The sequence below is a fragment of the Marmota flaviventris genome, chromosome X, assembly GCF_047511675.1.
Source record: "Marmota flaviventris isolate mMarFla1 chromosome X, mMarFla1.hap1, whole genome shotgun sequence".
NCBI classification, from domain to species: Eukaryota; Metazoa; Chordata; class Mammalia; order Rodentia; family Sciuridae; genus Marmota; species Marmota flaviventris.
In genome coordinates this window covers 55,369,142-55,380,869 of record NC_092518.1, presented here as the reverse complement: position 1 = coordinate 55,380,869, position 11,728 = coordinate 55,369,142, and the positions used below count along the sequence as shown (strand labels likewise).

Genomic DNA, 11,728 nt, shown 5'->3' with positions numbered 1-11,728 from the left:
CAGGTCTCTCTTCCCAGCCTTAGTTTAATCTAATCATCCATCTTCAGTGGGATCATCCTAAAAATGGGACTTGGTCAATTAATTGCTTTTCCTACATACTCCAGAAATTCTCCATGACCCACAGGACTGATGGTATTAAAGATCAAGCTCTTCTCGGGCTGAGGTTGTGGCTCAGTGGTAGAGCACTTGCCTAGCATGTGTGAGGCCCTGGGTTCGATCCTCAGAACCACATAAAACATAAATAAATAAAGACATTGTGTCCATCTACAACTAAAAAAATTAATAAATTTTTAAAAAAAGATCAAGGCCTTCTAGTAGAGTAGAAGAAAGAGAAAGTGAGGAAGTCGGGGCAGGAAGGAAAGGGAGTGGAGCGGGGAGGAATCTTGAAGTGAAATTAATTTCCATGCATCTATGAGTCAGGATAAACCCAACTACCTTAAAGATCCAATTAAAAAAAGAAAGAAAAAGAAAAACAAGGAAAAAAAGATCAAGGCCTGCTCCAGAAGGCCCTGCGTGTTCTGCCTTGTACAAGCTTCAACCAGTCTCATTCCCTTGAGTGCCCTCCAGCAGGCCAATGAGCCTTTGTGTAAAACTTCTGGATTTTAGCCATTGATGCCCCTTTCACAAACCTGCACCTGTGTAACAGCTGTCCCTCCCCACATACCCTCCTTGGCTGACTCAAGTCTTACTTTAAAACCCAGCTCTGGGTAAATATATCTTCATATCAAGGTGCAGAGCAAGGCCAAGAAGGATGCACCAGGAACAGATAAACAGTTGCTATCTCTGTGAAGGACCAAAGACAATCAGGATTGAGAAAGAGTTGGTCAAAGTGTACTTTAAACTCACCTGTGAAATTTTCTACTTTTTTTTTCCTGTTTTTTTTTTTTTTTTTTGAGGTGCTGTAGATGGAACCCAGGGCTGCACATAAGCTAGACAAGCACTCTACTGACCACTGAGCAACACCCCCAGCCCCTTTGATTTTTACAAGGAGATCTTATCATGTATTTATTACTTGTGAAATATAAAAGCAAATAAACTAGTTGAGTACGAGAAAGTCTTCCTTAGAGTTCCCAGGCAGATGGAGCTATTTCCTTTTCTGAGATTGAATAGCACCATTCACTATATTTTGGGAAATACTGATTTATTGAATTTGTTTGTGCCTGCCTCTCTTTCTGAGATGGGGGAACCCCTCAAAGATAGAAACTTTTCTAATGCATGGTTCCAGTGTCTAGCAAAGTGCATGATCTGAAGCAGGTGCTCAGGGAGTGCCAAATCTAGTGAAGTGCCTTTGCTAGTGGGCTCCTTCAAAAGACCTCACTATGGGGCAACCCTGTTGCTGGTCCTCAGAGGCTGATTAGATTCCTTTTCACAATGTTCATTAAAAAATATCTTTGGGAATCTGAAATGTTGTCAGTGGAGTCTCTAGACTTTTTTGGTTGTGTCCAATGAGGTCAGGGCTGCATTGGAGCCCCACAAGTAAGGATCCAGTTCAGTGCCAGACTTACCATTTGGCATGCTTCTGAAGGCATTGCTCTCAGCAGTAAATCAAAGGGCAAGGGATATATCCCCAAACATTGAACCTGTCAAGTTCAGTCCTGATCTGTATTTCTTTTTTTAAAAAAAATATTTATTTTTTAGTTGTAGTTGGACACAATACCTTTATTTATTTTTATGTGGTGCTGAGGATCGAACCCAGGGCCTTGCACATGCTAGGTGAGCAGTCTACCACTGAGCCACAACCCCAGCCCTGTATTTCTTTTATTTTCTTTTTGTAGTACTGGGGTTTGAATCCAAGGGTTATCTACCACTGAGCTATATCCTCAGCCCTTTTATTATGTTTTTAACTTTTGAAATGGAGTCTTGCTAAGTTTCTGAGGCTGACCTCAAATTTACAATTGTCCTGCCTCAGTATCTAGGATTATAGGCGAGCACCACTTTGGCCTGATCTGTATTTTTTAAATGGAGAGGCCAGCCTAAACAAACAGGCTGTCCCATACACAGTAGACTAGAGGGGACACTCAAGAATGTTCCAGGCTTAGAGGGAAGGGTTTATCTGTGCTCTGAGAAGTATAACCTGGAATCCCATCTTAATGCAACTTTCATAATTTTCCAGATAAATCTGAGCCCCCCAGGTCAAACAATTCTTCTTTGGACCTATCTGTTACACATAGGCAAAAGGGCAAAGGAATAGTCTTAATGGTCTGATTGGATTGGTGGCTTTTAGAGTTGAAATTAGTGCCATGTGCTGGAGGTGAGGAGTCTGCAGACATGTTTGAATTCCCTTAACCAGTCCCAATATTCCATTTGGAATAGGACAGAGTTCCTGAGGTCTTAATCCCAAGGAGAGAAGGGTGGTAGTGGTGGCAGCAGTAGGTAATGCTAACTGTACCCTCCAGCCCTTCCTGCTCCTCCCATCTCATCCAGCTCCATCCCAGTTGTATACCCCACCTTGGCCCTCGGAATTGCTGAAAGCACATCAGAATACGTGGCACACCCTTAGACCTCTAAGAAGTACAATTCAGTCAGCCTATCTCTTTGCAAGTAAGTTTATTTTTATTTACATCACAATTGGTGGCTTTATTCCTCCATCATTTGAGATATTGACATCAGCAGCCGGAGGGAAAGTCCGCAGTGAAGTCAAACTCGTTCTGCCCCAGCCACAGCTCAGGAAGCTCATTGGCCCGGTCCAGTCCCAGTTCCACCACCAGTGACATCAGCACCTCCTCATCCACTGGGTCAGAATCAATGATAGTAGGGCTCTGGGAACCAGCAGAAGGAGAAACTGATCCTGTCCCTCCTCCCTGAGCCCCAAAGCCCCAGTTTTGCAGAGACCCTGCCTCCCCGGGTTGGCCTGGAGTGGCGGCAGCCATCCCATGATACTGGCTATTAAGTTTCTGCAGCTGCATACTAGCCAGCAGGTGAGGGGCAGGGTGCAGGTTGAAGGGTGGGGGCTTAGTGGGAGGGCTAGCAGTAGGAGACCCTATTGGTGATGTAGATCCAGAGGAGCTAGTGGGAGCCCCACTGGCCTTGGTTCCATTTGAGGCTACCCCAGGGTAGTGCAGAATGGCCACTGCTTTGCGATCTTTCACCCCCAGGTTAGAGTAGGCCAGAGAGTTCACCTCCTGGTTGGTATCCTAGAAGACAGAGAAAGGCATACCATAGTACCCCATGTTCCTGGCTTGTTCCTCATTATTCGTCAGACCCAGAAGGCTCCCACATGCACTTCATATGGGGCTAGAAATGAGGCGGTATCAAGAGGACTCTTTGGTAAGTTAGGCTCTGAGCTCAAGTATCCTTTTGTTTCCATGGCTCTGGAGCATTGAGCTCAGATCTCAGTTCTAACACTGGGGCACCCACCCACCATCCTAAGTGGGTTGAATGTTTTCATCTCCTTTCCGGGATGCTCCACCTCCCAATTTAAGTCATTACCTTGTCCCTCTTCTCTGCTTCACTTTAATCTCTTTAAACCAGTGGTCTTGTTCCAATTCTTCTTTTCTGTTCCTTCCTTGCCATCTTTTAACACCCCCCATGGGTTCAAGTTGATATTTAGGCAAACGCAATTCTCATTCTCCCCAGAGAAGTCCTGCTGCGTCCTGTCTGCTCAAGGACACTAGATACTATACCTAGGAAGGCCTGGCATATGACCTCACAAACAATTCATTTTTTCCATGCCTCAGTGTCTCTACCTGTAAAATGGCAAAACTTACCTCCTTTGCAGGGGAGGTGCCACCCTTGACATCAAGTGCAGGCCTCGACATAGTTGGCATTTCAGTGTCTTGGCAGAAGTGGGATTGATCAGTGGGAGGCGGTGATGCCAGCTGGAGCTGTTGTGCTGTAAGTGAGAGAAGAAAATGATAAATACAAGAAGCTTTGCTGACTAAGAAAGCACTAGCAAAACCTAAACAGCATAACTCTACATAGCTACAAGGTTATGGTGACAGGTTTAAACCCAAGACCAGAGACTGCCTAGGCAGAGAGGAGACCAAGCTAGAATTTTTGCCTGAGGCTGGAAAGGTGCTTGACTAAGCCAGGTACTGCCCAGGAGGCCAACTACCCGCATCACCAAGATGTAACACGTTTTCTCATGCAAGTAATCTCAGAGTCCCAAGTTGGGGCTATGGGTTAGGAATGTCACTGTCCCTGGTTCTGAGGAGCAGGAATGTCCCTGAGTAAGTAGCATGTTGTGACAATAGACCAATAGCATCCAGGCTGGAGAGCTTAGGCCTCCACTGAGTCTGGAAGAATGTGGGAAGAATTCAGGGCAAGGACGATCTTGAAAGTTGTGGAGGCTGCAGCACAAATAAGAACAAATTCCCAAAGCAAGTGTCACAGGGCTCCAAAGCTCTGCATGTCTGTGAGAAAACCAGCCCATGAGGGTGGTCTGTGGAGTCTCAGAAGCAGCTGGAGCCAGAAAGCTGAAAGCCTAGAAATCTTTGTTTTCTCCATGTTTCAAGTCCCTTCCAATATAGCAATGGGCTTTCCCAGGACGCTTGTCCCAAAACCCTGAACTCAGCCACACAATCTATATGTGAGAATAATTCATCCTGAAGGGAAACTGAAGCTCGGAGATTCAGTGGCTTTCCAGTCAGGAAGCAGTGGTTCTGGGATCAGGATCTAGCACTCCTATCTATGTCCACATGGCTCACTTGACCACTGGCTAAGTCCTCATACCTGGAATGACTCAGATGGCTTCAGAAAAATTGTCTCTCTGGCTCAAATGCCAAAAAGATAAAAGGATGAGGGCAAAAGAATATCATCAAACCAGAAAATTTTAAAACTTGGGAAAATTTAAGTTGTTTTCCTAGACCCTTAGTTTTAAGAAAAAAAATCCCATGTATTCTACTCTTCATGATCAATCAGAGATATAGAATTTCATATGTATAAATGCCGCTCAGTCCAAAAAATCTTGAGGACCTTTGGAAAAGAGTTCTAATCTTTCCAAAGAGGCTAGAATTCTCCCCACTCTAACCCTTCCCACCCTAGATCTGAATAATCATCAGGAAATCTGTTCCGACACTTTAAAGTGTCGGCTTTACTGCCTCACGGTATCATCTTCGCACTAACAGTGCGGGGTGAGGCGTGCGGGGAGGGGGGTGTGAGAAGAAAATAGAGAAAGGGGAAAAATAAAAACAAAATACGAGGGAAAAAAATCAGTTGCTGGGTCCCATACCACTGCTTTGCTCCTTCTCTGAGGCAGCCCTAGAATATTTCAAACCAGTGACCACAAGACAACGAGACTTTAACGCGTGCGGTCTTCAAGAGTCCTTCATTATTAGGCAATATTCATGTCGAAAGAAAAATTCTGGGGATCCCTGCCCCTATTTTCCCCTTCCCACTCCTATGCTGCCCGCCCGTTACCTGGATGAAAAAACAGCAGCGACAATAACACAAAAAGAGGGAGAGAGATGGGGGGTGGGGTGGGGAAGAAAACAAGAAAAAAAGTAAATCTGTTCTGGTATCAGTTCTCCGGGAAGACCACTTTGCCATGTCTCCCCCTTCAGGCTGGGAGCTCCCCTAGGCGGGGACCCTGTCTGTATTCAGATCTGTCGCTTCAGCTCACCCGGCCACCCGCTCCAGCCCCCCGGCTTGTGTCTGTACTCCGTAGACGCTCAGCAAGCTTTTCTGAATCGTCTCAAGCAAGAGGCAGTTGCATTTCAACCTGGTCCTGCTTCCCCGCTTTTCTGTCCTACCCCTTCACTCCTCAGCCCATTGGAAGGCAAAACCTGGCAGCGTGAAAATGTTCCATTTCGCTTTCCCAAGCCGCGAGCCGACCACGGCGAAACGGCTGCTAAAAGCGGCTGGGAAACCCAGAGCAACAAGTGCCTCCTCGCCCGCTGGAGCCTCACGGCCCCGACCACAGTTCCCGGTCCCGCCGTCCGCCCACAGGTTCAGACAGTCCCTTGAGAGAGCAATCCCCTCCCGCTTAGATGAGGTGGAAAGGGAGCAGAGAAAGAGAGAAGGGAAAGGAAGGTAGGGGGGCGTCGCCTTTAACCTGTTGGGGGCCCAAAAGTTAAAATGGCACCAACCGGATGGCTCCATCTCGATTGCTATTTTCTCACTCAGGAGAAATTTAAAAATCCAAAGAGCACTGCGGCTTGACTTGGACGCGTTCTAACAAGACCGGTCAGTTTCGCCACCTGAAAACTAAAGGCCGGATGTTTGTGGACAGCGCGGCTGCTCGGCTCCCCGTATCCCAGATGGAGCCACCCGAACTCTGGGCGGCCAGGCGCGTACCTGCCCCGTGGCGCGAGCAGCTAGACCACTAGGGCTTGGAGCGTCTGCTCCCCAAAGTGCTGTATCAGGAATTGATCCTAGAGACAGCATGGACCAGCGGGGAGGGGAGCGGGGTCTCAGCCTCAGAGGCGAGTTTAGGAGCCCCGCGGTGTTTCCGCACGCGGGGGCGCACTCTGGCGCCGGCAGCAGCCGCCACTCCTGCGCCTCACCAACACTTACCGAGCGCCCGCTGAGTACCCGACGCGACTGAGGCTGAGCCTACCCCCAGCCAAGCCACCCGCGGTCAGTGCTATAAGCCCGCTAAGAAAAGAGTGGGAGAGGTTCGGAGAGGTGCGGTAACTTGCCCAAGGTCACAGCGCTAGAAAGTGGAGAAGCGGGGATTCGCAGTCAGGTCGATCTGACTCCAAGTCCAGCGCTCCTCAACGCAGGGACTCCGAGCGCTGCCGGGCCGCCCCCGTTTATAGGGAGAGGGGTGTGTGCGTGCGTGCGTGCGTGTGTGTGTGTGTGGGCGTGTGTATGTGTGTGTAAGAGAGAGAGAGAGACAGAGAGACAGAGACAGAGGGAGCGCGCGCGCGAGCGAGCTGAGGTAGACTGGGTAGTGGAAGCAAGTTGCCCAAATTCGCTAACTTCCAACCCGCAATTCTGAAGAACTCGGCCCGAAAAGCCCCTCTCGCCTCCAGCCCCTGAAGGAAGCCTGAGCTTTGTGCAGACCCTGAGCTGGATCGTCCAGATGCGGTCCGGACGATTAGCAAAGTCGGTGGAAGCCCAGACGGAGAAAGCGCGGGCGCGGGGAGAAAAGGTGCTGCGGTCTCCTCAAGAGAAGCGAGCGCTGGGTCCGGCTGGCCGGCCGGCGGGCGCGCAGGCGAGCCAACCCGCGCGCTGGCTGACTGGCGGGCGACGGCGGCGGCGGCGGCCCCTCTGCCCCTAACAGAGCAGCTTTCAAACAGAAAACAAGTCCCCAGAACCTTCTGGCCCGCCGGCCACCGCCCGCTCCTCGCGCCCGCTCCTCAAGCCGCTCCGCGGGAGTCCTCGTCTCCACAGCCCAGCCCAGCGTCCTACCCGGCGGCCCGGCTTACCTTCGCAAAGCTGCCTGCCCTGGAGAGAGGAAAGCGCGGAGCTCTGAGAGACGCGGGCGAAACGGAGGAGCCCCCAGCCTCTTGGCACGCACGCACGCCGCCGCCGCCGCCGCGAGCCGGTCGTGCTCAGCGCCAGCAGCCGCGCCGGTGGCCACCCGACCCCAGGGCGCCTGGGAAAAGCCCGCACCGCCGCGCCGCCGCACCGCACCGTGCCGCGCCAAGCAGCCCCGGCCAGCGCCCGTGCCCGCCCGCCCGCAGCTTCGGCGCCGGACTCCGGGGCGGTGGCGGTGGCGGCCACCGCGTTCCCTTCCCGGCGCGGGGGACCCGGCTCTCAAGCCCCCATTGCCGCCCGGAGAGCCCTGACGCACACGCACACGGCAGCAAGCTGGCTTCGGCTAGGAATCCCAGAAGGACAGACCCCCTTTTTTTTTCTCCCCCCAATTTCCACGTCTTTATAACCGGCTTAGGGCATTATTAGCACATGTCCTGGCTCGTGGGCGAGTTGGTGGCAAAATCTGAACTGGATACTCACGGAGGGCCCGAGCGGGTGCTGTGCCTTCCCCGGCGCTCTTCCTCTTCGCCGGGAACAGCCCCTCACCGACAGGCTGTGGGAGGGCAGCCGGGCGGAGCGAACCTCCTTTCCGCAGCTCAGCGGTGCCCCTTCTGCAGTTGTGCCGCCGGGAACATTTTATAGCGGTGGCTGCCGTGTGTGGCCCTTTAAAGGCGCTCGAGCTGGTGCAGTCACCGCGGATCGTGTGAAAGCGAAGGGCCGGCTGGGGAACTGAGTACGCGCGGCCCCGCCAGTCCAGTAGACTTGGGGACTGGCCACAGCTCCCGAGGTGGGGCTGGCGGGGCCAGGCTATGGGCACCCCTCGCCCGATGCCCCTTTCAGTGCCTGCGCTCCTAAAGCTGGCGGGGCCCTGGGCCCGGGACGTGAGCTCTCCCCACGGCCCTGCATGGACTTGCCCAATAAATTCCACTTAGTAATTTCACTGAGGCGAAGGAGAGCTGTTAGTGTCTGTTTTCTGACCTAAATCTAGCGGGTGGCCAGAGGGGTCTTCAGGGAGCTCCGGGGAAAACGGTGGGCTCAGAGGAAGAGCCAGAGGAGGGGGATGCACACGGGACGGGGTGGGACACGGTCTTGGTTTTCTTCAGGGCTTTCTCGGAGCCTTCGGTCCTCTTTGGGCAGCACCATCTCCCTCATTGAAGGGCTGACGCTGGCAGCGCGCGGAGGGGGGGGGGTGTCCTGTACCCTTAAAGTCGTCACATTCTAGGCAGAGACACTTGGGGAGCCTATATGGCAGTGGTGGCTTCCCTTGAAGGCCCGAACTGGGGTTGGGTTCAAGGGTTTCTGTTTTGTGGCCATCCAAGGCAGGAGGAGGCTGACAGGATAGGACGCTGAGAAAGGCTGCTTTGCTGGACCTTGGGACCAGGTGAAAGCCAAGAACAGGCAGTAGGGTTCGAAAAGCTTGCTCCAGGGTTCGCAGAGATTTCCTCCCGCCTTCCCACGATGGCAGGTTATTTTATTATGATTATATAACCTTTCCCATCTAGAAAGAATAACATTTTTGCATTTGGAGCATATTTTTCATGGGTTGGGATGTAAACTTACAAATTCTTATTGGAAAGAAACCTAGGTCTTCTCTCTCATTTTAATTCATGTTCCCTGTGGCCAAAAAACTCCCACCTCACCTCTTACAGGAAGGCCACCAGGATTACTCCTCCAGCTCTCCACCCCCCCCACTTTGCAACAACTACTCAGTTTACACTGTTTCTAAAACATGCTCTTAAAAAAAAGTCCTGCTGTTAAGGAAAGGGGGGAGGAATGTCAAGAAGTCATTTTTGCCATGTATGTGTTCTGTCTTCTTAATTGGATTTGAAGACTTCAAGGTCTTTTTTTTTTCTTTAGTATCCCCAAGTGCCCTGCATTTTGCTCCTCTTAACAAAGTTCTGTTTGTTGATGAACTGACCAGCTTACTGACCTAAAGATGGGGAGTAAATGGAGGGGCAAATCAAGGCCCTCCTTTGGCATCTGGAGGAAGCTGGGGCCAGTGCCCTTGATGTCAGGCAAACCCATTCCGCTGCTCTGAAAGCTGCCTAGCATGCCTCCACCAGCCCCCACTCCACCCCAACACAAACCCTGGTGACAAGGACACCCCTCATGTAATTTCTGCATTTGCCCAAAGATTGTGGGTCATGCCCAGTTTCCTTTTGATAAAAGGCAGGATCTGTGGGAACCCTAAAGTCCTATTGAGTTTGCCTGTGAGATACACCCTGATACTCTCTTGGTGTTTGCCTGGGGCGGAAAGAAACATTTTTGTGGAAACCAAGTAATGGAGAAGGAGCAGCCTTAGGCTTTTGAATTGTGTGTTGCTAATTCGACCCCTGACCTACCCTCCCCCTTTACTCTGACACCCGAGCTAGGCTGGAGACTCAGCAGCAGGCTCCAGATCCAGGAGGTGCGGATCCACCCTCCATCTATTGGATGGCTCCCAGGCCAATTGTTAGAAAGAGGCATATGTTCATCTCGGCTTCTGGAGTGTCTCCGGAGCAGTTGCTCAACAGCCAGCCCCTTCCCCCATCCGGACCATTGAAGGGCAGAAAAAGGAGCGCCCTCCACCACACTTCTCTGTGCGCACAAGACAGAAAGGGCCTTCCCACTGGTGACTTCTTGTCATCTCCACTCTCTACCTCCTGGGGAGCAGGAAAGAGAGGGACCTTAAGCACTCAGCTTTGGAGCACAAAAGCCCACCCCTTTCTTTTTTGGGGAGATGGGCAAGGAGGTTAGTTGCAGAGGCTGAGGGAGCTTAAGAGACATTTGCAATTCTTGGCAAATATGCCCTGGATCACTGACTTCCCATTCGGCTCCAGCCGAGCTCAGAGCTCTCCACTGAACTCTTATCTCCAACTTGGCAACTTGATCTGGAGCTTACGAAGAAAGGAGAGAACAGGGATGGTCACCCGGCAAGAACCTTCTGTGTGCCAGCAGTGGGCCTGGCATGTTCCCATCCATCATCTCATTTAATTCCCAGAACAGCCCTGTGAGGTTGGGTTACTAAAGGTGAAACAGTCTCTGGAGAAGTGCCTGAGTTCATACAGCCAGGAGGCTGGGTGTTTGAATGTGGGTCAGGCTGGCTGCAAAGTCTTTACACATCCTACTGCCTGGGAAGGCAAGAAGGGGGTCCAGAATGTAGTTTCAGAGGTTTGTGACCTGGATTTAAAATCCCTACTCTGCCTTTTGCTAGCTGTGTGGTCCTAGGTCAAGTAGCTCCATTTTGAGAGCCTCAGTTTTCCCATCCATTAAATGGGGATCACAATGGTGCCTACTCTGTGAGGTTGTTATAAAGAGTAGAAGAAAAGGCATAGCCTGGTTGGTGCCAACTGTGTAGTAAATGGCCAATAAATGCTGGTATTGTACTGTGCCTTCTGATTCTTTTCCTTTTTGGCCCCTGTCCCTGCCTCAGCTCACACACTTCAGGTTCAATAATACTTGCTGACTGAGTAATTTAAAAATCAGACTGAGAAGGGATGAAGGAGGTCTAATAAACTCAGGAAAGGGAGGGAAAGGAAAATGCAAATTTGTTTGCAAAATCCCACCCTCCAGAACCAAGGGCTCCTTGGGTCATATGATAGGAGTAAATTCAGGGCCAATACAAGATGGTCACATTTTACAGATAAGCCCATAAAGAAACGTAGACTGAATATGTGTAGAAAAGTTAAAAAGTACAAGTTTTTGCTCAAAATTTGGAGCAAAATTTTTTTATAAGAGGGATAAATGGAAAGCAGACTAAAGGTCCACAGTGAGGGAGTATCTCTTAGCACCATGGTATCCCCTCCCCCCCAAAAAAAACCCCCAAAACAACAACAAAAAACCTCCCAAACCAACCCAAAAACCCAACTTTTATTCATGAGAAAGTGTTCACAACAAAATATTAAATAAAAATTCTGGGTACAAAGTTACATAAATATGATGCCAAATTGCAAAGGGCACAAAGGGTACAAAATTTAATACTCACTATGCTTCCAAACACGTATGAATATGTATATAAGGCAATGGTCAGAAAAAAAAGATAACAGTGCCAGTCAGGGGTAGGGTTATGAATGATTTTTTTCTCTCTATTCTCCATGATATATGATATGCTTATAAGTAAATATAAGTTTATAGTTAATAGACTGCCTAAACAGTATGCTCCCACTTTTGTAAAAATTATATGTGCATAGAAAAAATGCTGGAAGCAAATATACAAAATGTTAACAGTGATTATAATTGAGTAGTGGGATTATGGGTGATATTTTTCTCTTCATTTAAAAATTTTTCTGCAATGTGTTTACATTGTTTTCTTACAATTAGAACAGATTCATAACTTGAAAAGTGCATAATCAGTAGGATCCTACTTTTGGTAAAAGTATGAATGCAA

General features: G+C 49.9%; 1 protein-coding gene across 1 annotated transcript; it reads right to left on the bottom strand.

Moving 5' to 3' along the window:
• Positions 1-2,606: 2,606 nt before the first annotated feature.
• Cited1 (Cbp/p300 interacting transactivator with Glu/Asp rich carboxy-terminal domain 1) lies at positions 2,607-7,912 on the bottom strand. Its single transcript, XM_027920172.3, has 3 exons — positions 7,843-7,912; positions 3,708-3,832; positions 2,607-3,134 (listed from the first exon to the last, which is right to left on the bottom strand). Exons 2-3 carry the CDS (start codon positions 3,765-3,767, stop codon positions 2,607-2,609), a joined length of 588 nt encoding a protein of 195 aa, XP_027775973.1. The 5' UTR covers positions 3,768-3,832; positions 7,843-7,912.
• Positions 7,913-11,728: the final 3,816 nt, after the last annotated feature.

Bases quoted from the DNA above. Each gene is read 5' to 3' on its own strand.
- Cited1 (XM_027920172.3), bottom strand. From the start codon at position 3,767: ATGCCAACTATGTCGAGGCCTGCACTTGATGTCAAGGGTGGCACCTCC. The intron at 3,135-3,707 runs GTAAGTTTTGCC...TCTGTCTTCTAG, and splicing joins GCACCTCCCCTGCAAAGGAG to GATACCAACCAGGAGGTGAA.